Source organism: Doryrhamphus excisus, chromosome 22 (assembly GCF_030265055.1).
Source record: "Doryrhamphus excisus isolate RoL2022-K1 chromosome 22, RoL_Dexc_1.0, whole genome shotgun sequence".
Lineage (NCBI taxonomy): Eukaryota > Metazoa > Chordata > Actinopteri > Syngnathiformes > Syngnathidae > Doryrhamphus > Doryrhamphus excisus.
In genome coordinates this window covers 1393658-1411002 of record NC_080487.1, presented here as the reverse complement: position 1 = coordinate 1411002, position 17345 = coordinate 1393658, and the positions used below count along the sequence as shown (strand labels likewise).

The window sequence follows — 17345 nt, the reverse complement described above, 5'->3', positions numbered from 1 at the left end:
TGTTGAGTAAGCACCACTCTGGCAATAAGAGGTGCAGTGTTGCACCATCACTCGGATTTGTCCAGATACTTTTTTTGCCTCCAGCTTCAAAAGTTACTGAGATGTGTCTTCAGTTTGCAGCGTGAAAGTACAAGAGGTCAAAGGTCAAACTGGAACATCCCCAAATGTCAACTTCTTGGAAGTGTGGCAAAAAGAGAAAGGAAGAGAAGAGAAAGTGGACGCAAAAGACGTCTCAAGAGGCTGGGCGGATGAAGATATGAGGGAAAAAAAAAAAAAAAGTCTTGCGTAACGGGATGTTGCATAATGCGTCCCACTTCTTTACCGCGTCATTCACTGATGCACGTTAGAACCCCACGCGAGAAGGCGAAATAGGGGTGGGGGTAGAAAATGGAGAGTTCTGTCTCCGAGCAGAAGATGTGGAGTGACGGAAGTAGACAGCCAATAGGGTGAGGGCGCGGCGCTGCAGAGGGGGGTATGTATGTGTGTGTGTGTGTGTGTGTGTGTGTGTGTGTGTGTGTGTGTGTGTGTGTGTGTGTGTGTGTGTGTGTGTGTGTGTGTGTGTGTGTGTGTGTGTGTGTGTTGGTGGGTGGGTGGGCAAGTGTGGCCACGACTGGTATTTCTGCCCTGTCACATCCTGTTAGTGTGCAGCCATGCACGACTGCTACACACACTCACACATCCAATCCAACCGAGCAACAGCATCCCAACCCATTTACCCATCAATAGGGCATCCCATAATGATCCATACCACTATTCACTTATATCTCAAGTCACATATACTGTATATACAGTACACTGGAGCCTCTCAGAATCAAGTTCACGCGATATTAGCTTTTTTTTCTTACCGAAAATTGCACAACTTTTCCGATACCGATATGTCTAATATAAATGAACACATGCATTTTAAAAATCCGATACCGATGTCGATTTATATCAAGCCGATAATTATCAAACATCCCTAAATATAACATATTGAAAACACATTTGATGTGTAGTATAACACACTTGCCACTAGGTGTCAGTAATGTTGCAATAACGTCCGGTGAGATCTCAACATGCGCAATAATTCCTAATAAAAACGTGCTGCAAAGCTGAAACTCAACTCTGATGTCACTTCCTGTCCACGATCACTCAGCTTTTTTTGGAAACATTTACAATAACACACATTAGCAGCAATCTTATTCATGTCTTAACAGAGTCTTATTGTGCAGAATCTACTATATCGGATAATACAAGTGTAAATGTGACTATAGGGGTGTTATTTCATGGCTAGAGGGCTCTAATGTCTCTTTTTCCCTTCAGTTCTAGAACAAGTGGAAAAAGATAAATCAGACTCAAATGCGTCCATCCCATTAAATTTCCACTGCGTACTCAATGTTGGAGTCATATCTTATGCTGATGTTCTTGGCGCCGTCTTTTCGGCAAAACAGGAAATCTCATGTTATGAAAAGAAGCTCTTTAAACACAGATGTGCACAAGGCAACGCACGAAGCATAACAATTTACTTTCTGGACGTGTTAAAAAAAAAAAAAAAAAAAAGCCAAAGGCTGCGGCCAAAGAGTATCGTTTGGTGATTGTGTTCATCCGCTGTCCTGTCTCGATACACACGTACACACACAACTTAGTGGCTTAGTGGGCCCAGCCTGGAGGCTTCATGCAATATTTTTCTTGAGAAATTGAGGTAGACAGGAGGAGAGGCAGTGGCAATATGTCACTGTAAATGCTGCCATCACAAAAGCGCACCCCGTGGCAAGAGAAAAGGAGACGAAGTGGAGGGGAGTGGGGTGGGTGCGATGAGAGGTGACGTTGCAAACTTAAGAGGCGCGACACAAGCAGCTTTCAGCAAAGGAGGGGGGTGGGGGGGTGCGTGGGGGAAGAGAAGAGACAGAGCGGGAGGAGCGAGGTGCAAGCTGACCTTGGCCGCTGACTGTTTTGCGGGTCAAAGGTCACATTGAAATGGATCGGGCACTGTCAGCAACACCCAGGGTCATCGAGGCCACTTTAACCAGGCCTCTGTTGTATCCATCTGCTGTATTGCAGTGACAAATGTCTCCCCCTAGTGGCAAGCTTTTAAACTGCACGTTGGTGTATGGATGTTACTCTCATTTCTATACAGTGTATATGCAACAAAGCAGGGTTACTTTAGCATGGAATGTTAGCGGACATATATAGTAGATTCCTATGTACTATCCCGTAACGATGCATACTGTATATAATAAGACTAAAATGTTTATTTAGTAGTTTTGTGCACATCAAGAAACAATTACAATCATGCAGAGAAACGTATTGTACTTACACAACCCTGCTGTCAACGCATCTTCCTGCTGGAAAATGTTGACTCAACCTGAGAGACAGCGCCCTCTGCTGGTTCAAAGTACTTTCTATTGAAGTTAACAGAAAAAATAATTACATTTTGAAACATTTCTATACAGTGTATATGTTACAAAGCAAGGTTACTTTAGCATGGAATGCTAGCAGACATATATAGTAGATCCCTATGTACTATCCCGTAACGATGCATACTGTATATAATAAGCCTAAAATGCTTATTTAATAGTTTAGTGCACATCAAGAAACAATTACAATCATGCAGAGAGACGTATTGTACTTACACAACCCTGCTGTCAACGCATCTTCCTGCTGGAAAATGTTGACTCAACCTGAGAGGCAGCGCCCTCAGCTGGTTCAAAGTATTTTCTATTGAAGATAACAGAAAAAATAATTACATTTTGAAACAGAGAACAGAAATCTGCAGATAAACTAAATTACCGTACTCTTCCTCGTACTTGTGACAAGCAGCACTCCGGTCCTCCATTTTAGCCTGATGTCAAGTTGTATGCAGAACATTATTTATCTATGCATGTGTATGGCACCATTAGATAATGTTTTGGGTGAAATCGTGTTAGAAAGATTGCATTTAGCAAGCGGCCTAATGAGTTTAGATACAAACAATGCTATAGCTAGGCCAGAGCTTGCCCGTGTTTGCATTGCTTGCATGGACATAAGACATAAACTGGTATGACTGAGCAGAATGGGAGGTGCTCAGTAGAAGTTTGGGTGAAGGCAGGTTTGCGTCTTATTAATGTCTCACTCAAAGCTGCAAGCAAGGGGAAAAAAAAAGAAAGAGTGATGGGGTTGGGGGGGTAGACTTGTCGAGTTAAAAAAATATCGTCAGTGTGAAAGAAGCAGACGACAGATGACCTACATTTGCTTTTTAAGGCGGGCTCCTGCTGTGAGAGCAGGCCTGCCCACATGCAAAAAAGAAAGTCAAGTATGGCACAGATGAAGAAAAGAATGATGATAAAAAGCTATAGAGTCAAGCTATACAAAAAAAAAAAAAGTAGAGGAGACAAGCAGAAAGTTTTGACAGTAATCCTCCTCTGCTGTTTATATAACATCTCCTATTCTCCTCCATGCACATCAAAGCCTGGCATATCTGCATATATGATGCATTCAGGGAACAGCATGATGTGTGTGCATTTCCGGGAGGGAAATAAGCTTCTTTGGAGTGTATTTAGACTATTTGGATGTGTCACTACTCAAGTCTCCTTTGATTGTCCCCATTCCAGATGTGGCAGGAAGTAAGCCAAATGAGGTTTATAGATGGTGGAATAAGAATAGAGCCTTATCGTTATCGTGCTGGGATCTAAAGCGTTGTCATTTTAAGGGCCGTAATGAAGTCATCTGATAGAAAATAGGAATGCGTGTTACACTGCTGCCACCTATGGATGGCAAAAAGAGAAAGCAGGAAGCTTGTAGGGGTGCTACAAGAAAAGTTGGAATGCTATGAGAGTAAAGTTATATTGTGAACAATAACACATGCTTTTGAAGGCTTTTTCGAATTCAAGCTATTACATCTTTATTTGCACCTCATTTATAGATGAAAATTGGGTCATAAAATAATTTTTTCCTTTGTAATATTTCAACATTTCTGTACTTTTATCCTTAATTCTCATAATTTCCCTCAGACTTTTTTATTTTCTTACCTCCTCTATGGCCCTAAAAGTATTTTAATAATTAGTAATAGTAATTAGTAATTAGAGTATGCATATAAAATATGTCTGTTCAATTTAGACTTACATTTATTTTAAGTTCTCTCAAAAAACTAAGAATTTTATTTTATTTTTTCAAAATAAAGAATTTTTAAGTTTTCTCAGGAAAACAGAATTTTTAAGTTTTCTCAGAAAACCTAAAATTCAAGCCTGGCGGGGGTAAAAACAACAAAAAAAAGCATATTGTCAAGTTAAATACAGTATATTTAACAGTGTGTGTCGTTTCCAGTGCATGAAAGGACATCACAACCCAACAAACAAAGAACTACAAGAGTTAACAAAAAGAAAGTTTGTTGGAAAATGGCCACAATATACAGCACAGACTCAATTTTGATCGATAATATCCATCGACCACAAATAACTCTGTATAATCTGTATATTCTACACAGAGAGCTTTACCAAATGAAAATAAAACTCAGTAGCGCCATGACATTTCCTTGAAAACACACCCTGAATCCAGACAATGTGAGAACGACTTTTTATAACAAATTGCATAACATTGCAAAGTACATTAGAGGATGGGTGTAACAACCCCACAGGCCGCTTCTGGTCATAAGAGTCGGACGACAGCTAATCAAGCTCATCAAAACCTCCTTAGAGGATTTTCCCTTATGGCTTATTTCCTCATCTCAGGACTAGCAGGACAAGTACTTATGACTCACTCGGAGATAAATGTCAACAAGCGAGAATTCTTAAGTGTCACACCATGAGCGTCTTACTGCTGACGTCTTTGCCGTTCTTCTGCTTCATCCTGCTGCCCTTCCTGCTGCTCCTCTGCGACCCTCGCTTCACCTTCACACTGCCGGACGTGCTCTCCTTCGAGGGCTTCTCCGAAACCTCCCCCGGTTTGTAGCTGTGGCTGCTTTGCGTGGCATACTCCTCTCGACTAGAGCAGAACCACTTGGCGGAGCTGTAGAGAAGTTCCACACAGCTGGAGATGGCCGCCAAGACTCCGATGGCAAAGTAGAAGCAAAGGAAGACGGTTTTCTCGGCCGGGCGTGAGGTGAAGCAGTCCACGGTGTAGGGGCAAGGGAAGCGGTGGCAGGGGTACTGGGCCTCTACCTTGAAGCCGTACAGCCACCACTGCACAAGGAGAAAGCCAACTTCTGCAAAAATGCGGAACGCAACGTTGATAATATACAACCTCCTTAACTGCTGACATTCCTTGTAGGCCGGGAAAGACCTGGATCCATTAGTCTTCTTGTTGTCGTGATGCATGGCGTACATGAGAAAGAGCAAGGATGGCGTGGCGATGAGGATGATGTGAAAGACCCAGAAACGGTACTGGGAGATGGGAAAGGCCTGGTCGTAGCAAACCTGCTTGCATCCCGGCTGGAGCGTGTTACACGAGAACTCCTCTTGCTCGTCCTCAAACAGGTCGCTGGCCACAGTTCCTAGGACCAAGATCCTGAAGACCAGCATGAGCAGAAGCCAGAAGCGACCCAGCAAGGGCGAGTGGGCCTGGAGGTGGTTAAAGAGCCCGTGGAGAAAGGTCCATTCGCCCATGATTACACTACAGTCACGCGCGCACACACGACTCACGCCACCGATTGCAAGAAACTGAAAGGCATCGGATGAGGTCCCTTTTCAGGAAAGATTGCTTTTGCTTCTTTTTACAACCGTTCATATTCCACAGATCTGGACGTAAAAATGAAACCGGTTGAATGGCCCGAGTAATAAAACAATAAAGAGACAGAAGATCAAGATTATTAGCACCGACAGTCACAATGCATTCAAGTTTGAATTGCCTTGTCAACAGGTCATTTCCACCGAAGCTCAGAAATCCTGGTTTTGGCCGACGACTTAAAATCCTTCCACGATTAAAGCGTCCACAGTGAATTCTTCAACCAGTTTCAGTGAATGGCATAGGAGCGAAGCTGGGCAGAGATTTTAATCGTTGTGAGGGCGGATACTGTTAGCTAAATTCCTGTTTGCTTCTAATTGCACTCAAGCGTCAGACTTTGCAGATGTTTAGAAAAGGACTGATGAGGAATTCCTCAAGGCAGGAAAAGCCTGTTTGGAGGCAAGGCATGGTAGATTTTTTTTTTTTTTTTTTATATGCAGAACATTTTGTGCCCAGGTTTTTCCATTCCTTCTATTTTAGGAAACAAAAAAAATAAGCACGCATAGCATTATTATTATAGCTCTGAACTCAACTCAGAGCATTTGTATTTGAATTCTTAAAACACGTCTATGACTTATTATTTCTGGGCCCCAACTGCTATTCTGAAGCTTTTAGAGCAGAGGTAGGGAACATCTGGCTCTCAAGCATTTACCACAATAAAAATGTATGTTTACTAACATTTTAAAGTCACAGAAAAGTCACAGAAATCACTGTTAAAAATAATATTAAAAATCAAAACTTTCTTATGCATTTTAATTCGTCCATCTATTTTCTACTGCAATATGGCCGACCATATCCATCTTTCTTGATGATATTTTCCAGGTCAAACACCAAAACTTGATTATTACTGGGTAATGCGGTAGTCTACCTCGGTCATTAAGATGTCAACATGTAAATATAAACTTTCCTCCTTTAGTCAAATAGTCACCTAGCTAAAGCTGCAGAACTAAGCCTTCTGACGAAGATGGCCAAAAGAATGAAATACGTGTACTGAATACGGTTCAAAACTATGCAGCAGCAGAAGTTGCATTAATGGCAGCAAGTATTTGATTTATTATTGGACACTGCACTGCTCACGAAAGTGTGCTGGCCACACCCCATTGGCGTGGGGTAGTGTGCCTGGTCTACGTAATTAGAGCCCATTATATCTAAAACTGTTGGTCTTACATAAAAATGCACACATTTTATTGCATTCAATGTTTAAAAAAATGTATATGGCTCTCACAGATACACATTTTAAAATATCTGGCCTTCATGGCTCTCTTAGCCAAAAAGGTTCCCGACCCCTGTTTTAGAGGATAAATGATGCACTAGTTTTGAAACTAGGGCCCCCAGTATGAGTTTACCATCACACTGTCACCAAAGTTCAACCTACTTTCCAGGCAACAGCCCAGCAGTGTCAATCATACCTGTTCCGTTGTGAAAGATGGCGCCTAAGATGAACTTTGGTCTTCCTCACGCCTGAGTGGAGTTAAGGTTTTCAGGGTCCAGGACGGTGCTGTTCCAGAAGGATGCATTAGAAAAGAAGAAAAAAAAAAAAGATCAGGAATGTGTCTCTGTTTTATCTATACAGAGTAGAATGATAAAGCATACAAGAAATTAATACAAATCTCAAGAAATTTATTTTGTTAGAATAGAAAACATTTACAGGTCAACATGTTTAGTGGATTTTTTTTTTTTTAAAAGGGGAAAAACTGGAATAAAAAGAACTACTTCAAATGTTAACACTAACTATTAAAGTTGAAATATTTACACATTTGCAAGAGCAACATTTAAGAAACATGAACAACTGGCGTGGAGGTCTAGTCAGAGTCAGAGTCAAAGTCGTAGTTCACGGGCTTCCTGGCTCTTCTGGGCTTGTCGTATGCAGCCACTGCTTTTGGAGCAGCGGACTCACGGTTTGGAATCTGGAAGCTTTCATCCTCGCTCAACGTAATTTTCTGGGAAGGGGTGGGAGAAAAAAGCGCTCATGAAGAAAAAAAAACAAAATGTAAAAAAAATAAAGCATAAGCCCCTTGATAGATCACATTAACAGACCTTTGCGGTTGATCTCGCCTTGACACGGGACATGAGGTTCATTGAGTCACTGTCAGAGTCGTCAGTAAGGACCTTCTGTTTTTTTGGAGCGGGCTTGGTTTTTGGAGCTTTAACATTAGCTTCGCGCTCCGAGTCACTGGAGTCAAACGAGGGCACCCTCTTGGACGAGGGTTTGGGTTTGGACAGAGCATCCAGGATGGATGGCTGCTTCGCATCTGAGACAATTTAAGGCCAAGATTAATTCAGCGGTCCCTTTGTCTGCAATTCATCCATCTTCACGTTTTAATACCTGCAGCCTTCTTGGATGTGGCCGCTTTCTTAGGGGCAGCGGGTTTCTTGGGTGCAGCCGCTTTGGTCTTGCGTTGAATTGGAGCCTTTGGTACGGCATCCTGGTCTTCAGAATGGGCTGTCAGGATTCATCAAGACAAAAAAAAAAAAAATGGCAGACTTCCCAGACCAGCATTTCTCAAACCTGCTGCATCCAAGAACTAGCAAAAAATACTTACAGCTTGATTTGCTTCCAAGTTGTTTCTTAACTGTTGATTTTGTCTTTGTCACTTTTTTCCTGTTTACAATATAAAAAAAAAGGTTGGTCTTTGACAGCAACATGCAACGACCGCTTTGTGAGTATTTTATCTTCTACTCACGCTGGGGCTTTGGGAGGAGGAGCAGGAGAGTCCATGTCACTGTCAGACAAGGTTAGGGGATCTGGGGAGAAGTCGTCATTGTCGCTGGTCATCGCTTTTCGTTTTGTAGAGTCATTCTTGGCCCAGTCATCAAATTCATCAGAAGTGGCACCTGAAGACACCAAAACTGGGGATTAATTAAAATAATTGGGGTGGGGGGGTGGGGGGGGCATGGTCCACAAGAATCTACCTGTGCTCTTTTCTCTGGGGGCGGCGACTTCAGATTCGGATTCATCCTCCGACTCCAGATTCTTCTTGACCCTCTTGGCCACCGGCTTGAACTGAAGTGTGGTCTGCTTGCCGGTCTTGGATGCTGAAGCATTACACCAACAAGTTAAACCAAGGACAGTGTTGCAAGTAAAAAAATAACATACTTTTTTCCCCAAATGTTCATGATAAAACTGTTAGTCACCTTTTTCTTGTGAGGATGTTTTGCTTTTTTTGCTCAATCTGGCAGCCAAGCCAACTTCCTCGACTGGCTGTGCGTCCTCCCCGTCTTCCCCAAAATCCATCTTCACGACCACATCTTCCGTCTAAAAATGCACAATTGGCAAAACATAAATGTCAACGTGACATAATGGTGCAGAACAACAATTATTCCGTCACTTGGACACACCTTGACTTTTCTGCCCTTCTTGCCTTCCTTCAAAAGGTCAGCCTTCTTGTTAGCTTCTGCTCTCATAGCACTGGTGATGCGTGGGATGACACTGCGACCCTGTGGCGTGGGAAGGGTTTCCTGTTTCACCTTCAACTTCTTCCCTTTCCCCGAGGTCTTCGTGACGGGCATGGCAGCGTCCTCTCGCTCTTTGGCCTCAACGCGCTGGGAAAAAAAAGGAGGAACAGATTGGGAGGGGGTGAGCTTTATCAGAATAAGTCAAAGATCAAGGCAGAGTCTGGAGTGTTCAGTTTGTTTGGGTGAAATTAAGCTACCAAGCTAGCTCACTAAAATGGGAGTAGCTGTTTCGTTTAGTAAAAGTAGCTCTCACAAACAACAACAAACTACGACTGATGTAGAGATTGCTGACCTCCAGTTCTTCAGAGAAAGCAGAAAGGTCTTCCTTCCACAAGTCACTTGGAGATTTCTTCTCCAGAGTACTCAGTTCTACAGCCTGCAAATCAGCGATTGGGGAGGAAATGTTACAAAAAGAGCAACCGTATAAAAAAAAAAAAAGTAGAGCGTCATACCTTAGCATCTCTCTGCTTGCACAGCTCCTCCTTCTTCTCCTTGGTCAAGAACCACATCGGCATGTTCAGCAGGTAGTTGTAGTCGGGGCCACTGGTGTCCTCCTCTGGTGCTTGCTCCTGCTCATCGTCTTCCTCGTCCTCATTCTAATGATTAAACAGAATGTTTAGTGCAGGAGGAAATTTCCGGGGTATAAATTCAACTGAAATGACTTTCACTCGACCTTCTCTTGTGACTGTTTCCAGGCTTTGACTGGGTCGGAGGCGTAGCCCATCGTTTCCAGCATGCGAATCAGTTCCTTCTTTGCTTTGTTCTCTACACACAAGACACGCAATATTACAAACTCCGGTCAAAGTGAACACTGCATGCTGCCGACAAGGTACCAACTCACCAATGACCAACGTGCCCTGGATTTTCTCCAGGATAAAGCGAGCCTGGTTGGTGAGCTTAGCGCACTCTGCCCCCAAAATGCCCAAAAGCCAGTCCTTTCTCAGCCCATAGTACTTCATCCTCAATGTAAAGAAATCTTTGAAAATATCCTGCACAGATTTGTACTTCTTCAGGCTGCCCACGTGGTCAAACAGAACCTGCAACCAAGAGAATTCATGGTTACTCATTTCATGAAGATATTCTTGCAGGCTCGTGATATGGAATGTACCATGGAATTGCAGGTGAGAGGAATCTGCAGCTTGAAGATTTTATGGAAGCCAGCAGCCTCTACCTCCCGTAGCTTCTCTTCAGTCATCTTGATCACAAATCGCACAGTGGTGTCGGTGTGATACTCCTTGTAGTCCGTGATCAAAGCGGGGACCTTCTCCGTGCCATTCAGCATCGGCTCCAGGACCGTTTCCTTGTAAGTCTGGATCAGAGACAGATCAGTTGACCTTCAAGTTGCTGCATTTACCTAAACACTGAAGACAACCTGGATAAAATGTATTATGGTCGTGGTAAGAGGTGTAGAACTTTTGCAGTACTTCCCTGCTTCCATATGTGAAAAATGATAAAGTAATGTGACAATATGATGATGTAATTAAGATTTTTCCAGTCTTAGAGTAATTATGCGTGATCAAGACTCTTCCTTATATTTTGCAAACAACTACTTGTATTGTTTCTTGAATTCACGGAATTATATTCACAGCCGAAAACAATTAATACATCATAGAAAAAATTCTAATTTCACTTTGTGCATTACTACCTAGTTCAGGGGTGGGCAAACTACGGCCCGGGGGCCACATCCGGCCCGCCCAATCTTTCCAAAGTATTTCATTTAAACTCAACATACAACCTGGCATCATGGCCTGAGCCAACCTTTTGATGGTTTTATCAATTTCGTTTTTTGACATGGTCTGTTGTTTACAAAGTGCTCCTGAAAAAAGGGACACAAGCACATAATAATAATAATAATAATTATTATTATTATAATTATTATTAGAACCATTATGATTATTATAATTATTATATTAATGCTAATTATTATATTAATTATATATAATATTATTGTTATATTTGCATATTTTACATAATAATTATTATTTTAATTTAATTGTAATTATAATATTTTATTATTTTTTAAATATTTAAATATAAATATAAAATAATAAATAATAATAGCAGATTGCATGACAATTTTACAGATACAATAATACCAGGTGGACTGTTACGTGTAAAATATATAGTCTGCCCCCCCCCCCCCCCCCCCCCCGTAAATTTTGACATATCAGTGCGGCCCGCGAGTCAAAAAGTTTGCCCACCCCTGACCTAGTTCTATGGCAACTTACCTGTGTCCAAGTTTTCACCGGCAATTCCGAGATCTCAATGGTGGTGGAATCAAGGATGGCCACCTCTCCGCATATCATGTACTGGTTGTCAGCCAGCTCCTCAATTGTGCCCTTGAAACCTTTATAATTTGGGCGCTAAGAGCAGGGGGAAATTTTATTTTTTTTACATGTTTTTAGGTTTGGATGACTTGAAAGAGTCGCAAACAGCAGTGACTCATTTACCATGGGCAGCGGCTCCTCTCCATCAAGCATTCGCAGAACATTGGTGACAATCTCTCGGATGTCAAAATTGGGGATTTTGCTGGCCCAGCCTGTGCCGATACCATCGGTACCGTTCACTAGTACAGTAGGGAGGATGGGCATGTACCACTCGGGTTCGACACGCTGGTTATCGTCGTAGTTGTACTTCAGCAGTTCGTCGTCCATCGGCGGAAAAAGAAGACGTGACAGCGGGCTGGAGGGGGGGATGAAGAATTGAGATGTAATATCGGGACCGTAAATACATCGATTAACCGCCGAGTCGCCCTGCAGTCACACGGAAGCAAATAACCTCCAGACAAAACATTCACAGCATTAACGGATATGGCTGCAGGCAAAAATAAAATGAAACTGCTGACCTTAGCATGGTGAAAATGTAACGTGGGCTTGCAGAGTCCTTGCCGCCGTGCAGCCTGGTTCCAAACTGACCAAGAGGCTGCAACAGGTTCAGGTTGTTGCTTCCCACAAAGTTCTGAGCCAACCCAATAATGGTCATCATCAAAGACATCTGCAAAATAAGGCACTCTGTCATCTGACGCTGGCAAAGAGGACTAAGTGCAAATGTCAACCCTTTGAATATTATGCATTAGGCAGATGTTTCTGTATTACAGCCTACTCCAAAGTCACACCTCTCCATGATGATACGCAGACATCTCCGCCACTGAACCAGCCAACTGGGCCACCTTCACCTCCCGCTTGTCGTTTCTCTTGAAACAGCAGAACAATACCTTCCTCTGGCCCGGCTTCAGCCCTGACACAGAGCAAAATAAACAAACACTCATAAGGGACGTCTTCAAACTCCCAGATGACTCACTGAAGTTTCTTGCAGCGCACCATCCACTAGGCAGGGGATGGACCTTTCATTGTCAGAGTTGGAGAATTGCACCAGTTCCTTGTTGACAAAGTCATTGTAGGAAAGGGACGTCAGGGCCTGACCGTAGAGATACTCCTACAGACAGGAAAGTGATCAAATTAGGAGTTCATTTCTCTAGCATCTGATGACTTGTAATTAAACTGTGTTTAACCTCAGGCAGGTTGTGTTCCTTTCGCTGACGTCTGTTGATCATGAAATTGGTGAGCCACTCTTTGCGCTCTTCCACTTTTTTCTTGCTAAAGGCCTAAAAAAGAAAGCAGGATCCAGATGAAGTATAGCCTGCTCATTTAGATTATAAATAAAAACACTACAGTATTAATGATGCAATCTTACAAGGGTAATAGCTTCATCATCTTGAGGTCCGGAGTACTTGAATGGAATACGGTGTTTCTGCATGTCACTGAAATACTCCTTGGCCTCCTGTGCTGTGCTGGTACCCAAACCTAATTGGAAAGAGGAAGAGTAAACCCTCGTTTAAAACAATGCATGAACCATGGCATCAGTCAGGTATAGAAAGAAGGGCCGCTTACATGGCTGTGTTTACTACCACACAGGGGTTTTGTAACAAACCTTTGTAGTATTTGATTTTCCAAGATTTGTAGTTGGACTGGCTCTCCTTCCATTCATTGAACTCGGGAATGCTGTAGAATGACAACTGGGACTTCTTGAAGGATGCCTAAAGACGGATGGAATTGTCAAAACGAGGGGTGAGCTTCCAAACTTTGGACAGCAGAGGGCAGTGTTGCTGCACGTAAGATGGCTGGCTTATGTTCTTCCTTTAAATGCATCAAGCGTGTAACACGCTCAAAAAATGTACAAAGGCAGAGTGTGAACTCCATACCTTGATGATAGGAGTGATGAACTCTTCCAGGAAGTTGTGGCGCAGCAGTGAGGGCCAGTTGTAATGGATGAAGTTGATCAGCAAACCTTTAATGTGGGAGCCATCTTGATCCTAGCATCAACAACACACAAGTCAGGTTCAGTGGCGTTTGTGTTTAAGCTATGAGTGAAAACATTAAAAACAAACCTGATCCGTCATGATCATGATCTTGCCGTAGCGCAGAGACTTGAGGGACTCGGGGTCACTGTAGTTCTTTTTGTACTGGAGACCAAGGATCTTGATGACATTGTTGATCTCAGCATTTTCCATTATCTGTGTAAGAAGACATCGAATGAATAACAGAAGTATGTGGAAAAGTCAGCAGATGTCATTCAGTCGCAAGCGAGCGCCGACCTGCTTATGTGAGGCCTCTCGAACGTTGAGCATTTTTCCTCGAAGTGGAAAGACTCCATAGCGGTCCCTGCCAACCACACCCAGCCCAGACACCGCTAGCGTCTTGGCCGAGTCTCCCTCTGTAAGGATCAGTGTGCAGCCCAAGGAGTTCCTCCCACCTGTCGGATGACAGAAGTGTTTCTTGGCGGCTCACCAGTTTGTCCACAAGATGAGGGTAACTGTACCTGCATCGTTGGCGTCATCCAGCTTGGGCACCCCCTTGATTTTGGTGTGCTTGACAGCTGAACACTTCTTGTTGAGCTGCAGCTGAGTTTTGAACTTCACCCAGTCCATGATATGTTCCACAATTCCGCAGGACATGGCCTGTTGTGGTGAACAGGTAACTGAAGGTGAGTTACAGCTCTGAGGAGAAGCGTGCAATACCGCAAATTCTTGACAAGCACCCTTTTAATGAATTTGTCAGGAAGGGGGCAGGTGGAGCCAAAGCTCTTCTGCTGCAGAGTCATGTTCTCTTTGGTCTGGGAGTCGAATGTGGGGTTCTCAATCAGACAGTTGACAAACAGCCACATGTGGGTTTTCACCTGAATGGGGTCGAAAGGGACTTAGTCACGAGTCAATACAGAAATAGTCACTTCACAACCATCACCGTGTGTGTGTGTGTGCGTGTAACAGACCTGGAAAGGTTTAACAGCCACGCCAGCTTTATTCTTCTTCTTTACAACATCAATTAGCTTGCCAACCACCTGATCGCCCACATAGTCAATGTGCCTCCCGCCCTAAAAGTCCAGAAGACAAACATTTGTGGTGCTTTGTGACACAAACGAATTATGCAACAGTCCACCCTCAATGTACGTGAAGAGGTGGATTCAGCGGGCATCTAATGCAGTGTAACAGTACCTTGGTTGTGGCGATGCTGTTGACAAAGCTGACTTGCTGGAAACCCTTCTCGCTCACAGTGAGGCAGACCTCCCAGCGCTCGTTGACAATCTCATGAACCACCTGGGTGGCACTGTCTGTTATGGTGACGGTGTCCTTTAGATACAAGTCCACGTAGCTGCGGAAATTTGTGACCTAAGGTGCAAGATGACATGGGAAAATTTGAGGAAAAAGAATTTTTTTTTTGTGTACATCCATGGCAGATCAATCATCAAGCTGGCTTACTGGCAGCTTCTTGCCATTGAAGAACACGCAGACACCCTTGGTGCATCCAGCAATGTCATAGGCCCTCCTGGTCATCAAGGCCACTATGTCTTTGTCCAGAATGCTCATCTTAAACTTAGCCAGATCTGGCCGAAAGGTGATGCAGGTGTAGTCATCTCTGTCATAAGATCCGATGGTGGCTTCCGCGGCCCTGCCCATGTTGTCATACCAGGTCTATGGAAATAATGCACACACGGTTGGTAGAAATGCTGCATCACAGCATCTTCTTAAGCTCATTACCTGTCTGAAGCACTTTTTTGATTCTCGACAGGCGGTCTCAACCGTGAACTTTGTGCTGAAGATGTTGCACAGCTTGGCACCATATCCATTGCGGCCACCTAGAAGTGAAAACACAGACCATGTGACATCATCCACCAAATGGTAAAAACACCACACGATGAGGTCTGTACAATCACGTCACATTAGAGCGAAACTTGTGTGCGTCATATGCACCGCAACATGAACACAAAAAAATGTATCAAAATTAATATCTCTGCCTGTGTCAATCAGCACTGACTATTATTACCGTATGGACCAGAATGTTTCCCCAAAGAAAAAAAGTTGGTATTGATTTTAGTTTTAAAAGTTTAAGCTAAGAATAAGATTGTTTTTTTCATTTCCCGTGAGTGTTTATTTATTATAATAAAACATACCAGGTTCCAATTATTGTAAAAAGTGTATCTTACCAGTGACTTTCTTCTCATCGTCATCATAGTTACTGGACGTAAGGAGCTGGCCGAAGATGAGAGCAGGCACATACACTTTCTCCACCTTGTGCTCCACCACTGGAATACCCTTGCCGTTATTCCATACACTAATGGTGGTGTTTTCACTGCAAGGAAAAAAAAACATGTCAGTTCAGCCTGCTGTACATTAATATCCTGGGATCCTTGCATCGATGTGTAATTATGTTAGACTTACACATCAATGTTGATTTTGATGCAGGACATGCTTTGATCCCTCTGCTTGTTGTCAGCAGCATTGACTGTAAGGAAGAGTGAAATACTTGAATGAGCATGTAGAGAACTTCACTTCACTCATTACTGCTGCTGTTGCTGATGCTTACCAAGAATCTCATCAAAAATCTTGTAAAGCCCTGGCACAAATGTCACATCCCGGCAGTTTAATCCAACATCTTCATCATACACCCACATTTGCTGAAGGAAAAAAGGAAACGATGAGATGCTTATTTTTTAAGACACAGGCATCTTTTAGGTCATTTTGTATTCTCTTACCTGGGTAACAGGCTCCACAGAGCCAATGTAAGAGTCAGGTCTGAGCAAGATGTGCTCCAACTGAGTCTTCTTCTGATAAATCCTCTCCACCGACAAACGTTTGGCATCTTTCTTTGTCTTTTGCAGTGGCCTGTTCTCAAAGAAATTCGACTGTGGAGGACACAAAGTTATCGTATTTTGTAACAACATGTAAAATCTAAGACGCGGATAACGTGCACAGGTTGTTAATTGTATCCTGTGTATCTGTAGTCAAATCAAAACATAAAATTAGCAATGCTATTCAAACGAAACGCCATTTTTATGTGCGTGTATTAGCATTCTGTGGGATGAATAGGCAACCTCTAGTAGTTGTCGAATACTGTAATACAAAAGTATGGTATGCTTCTGTATTACAGTATTTATTTATTCGTTTAGTTTATTTAGTTTATTTATTTATTTATTTGGAACGATAAAGCTAAAGCTAACTAGCCGAACACCAAAATAGTCGCAGCGGACACGCGCCGGGTTTGATACTAAATGGACACCCACCTTCAAAGGTTCTGCCATCTTCTTCTTCTTTTTTAAACGAATATTCGTTCAGTATTGATTACGCTTAGAACTACTAAAAGACGACTAAACTAGCACACGCGTCGTCAATGCCAGTACTGCCTGGAAGAAATAATACCTCCGTTTGAAAATGTAACTTCCTGCTGGCGCCAGTTTTATAACCAATCAGACTACGGCACACGCCACCGAGTCCCTCCAATGAGAAACTTGGAAACCATGTTTTTTGCTCAATGACAAATCAACGAAGGGATTGGGGCTTTAAGCCCGCCCTTATTTTCAACTGGCCAATTAGGTTCGAGTTTCTACACGATTGACAACACAAAATCGCTATAGTGCGTCATCAAAAAGTCCATCACCTAACTTGTAACGGAACACAAAATATGTTGTTTACAAATAGTAACTACCTCCATGTAGCTTTACCATGGAGGTGGTTTCTGTTGTGTGTGAATTATGTCATTTTTGGTATCATAATTTAGAAACATGATGTCTAGCAAAATTAATTATTGTTGTATGCAGACCAGTCTTACAAAAGACTACACTTCTGATTGCTACAGAATCATTAGTGAGGTAATTACACAACGAGTGGGCGTACTTGGAGGTGGGCAATTGGGTGGAATAAATTAAAACAGAGCATTTTG

General features: G+C 42.8%; 2 protein-coding genes across 3 annotated transcripts in view; both read right to left on the bottom strand.

The window, feature by feature from the left end:
- LOC131109827 (gap junction delta-3 protein-like) overlaps positions 1 to 7157 on the bottom strand; it is a 41533-nt gene extending 34376 nt beyond the window's left edge. For both annotated transcript variants that reach the window (XM_058062207.1, XM_058062206.1), the window contains exons 1-2: positions 2613 to 7157; positions 2297 to 2381 (exon numbers count right to left, since the gene is read on the bottom strand). In XM_058062207.1, coding sequence (XP_057918190.1) covers positions 4752 to 5558 — 807 coding nt within the window. In that variant the 5' untranslated portion in view covers positions 5559 to 7157 and the 3' untranslated portion in view covers positions 2297 to 2381; positions 2613 to 4751. The remainder of the gene's footprint in view (positions 1 to 2296; positions 2382 to 2612) is intronic.
- Positions 7158 to 7279: 122 nt separating this feature from the next.
- Positions 7280 to 16859, bottom strand: top2a (DNA topoisomerase II alpha). The gene is made up of 35 exons (XM_058061599.1): positions 16690 to 16859; positions 16162 to 16311; positions 15993 to 16083; positions 15848 to 15911; positions 15613 to 15758; positions 15167 to 15264; positions 14888 to 15100; positions 14624 to 14797; positions 14401 to 14502; positions 14170 to 14307; positions 13951 to 14089; positions 13727 to 13884; positions 13520 to 13645; positions 13334 to 13444; positions 13063 to 13168; positions 12826 to 12935; positions 12644 to 12736; positions 12453 to 12567; positions 12248 to 12369; positions 11978 to 12126; positions 11583 to 11814; positions 11361 to 11495; positions 10241 to 10441; positions 9974 to 10169; positions 9806 to 9897; positions 9585 to 9728; positions 9425 to 9508; positions 9016 to 9219; positions 8812 to 8932; positions 8590 to 8712; positions 8361 to 8511; positions 8220 to 8278; positions 8003 to 8119; positions 7714 to 7928; positions 7280 to 7616 (listed from the first exon to the last, which is right to left on the bottom strand). Exons 1-35 carry the CDS (start codon positions 16705 to 16707, stop codon positions 7479 to 7481), a joined length of 4635 nt encoding a protein of 1544 aa, XP_057917582.1. The 5' UTR covers positions 16708 to 16859; the 3' UTR covers positions 7280 to 7478.
- Positions 16860 to 17345: the final 486 nt, after the last annotated feature.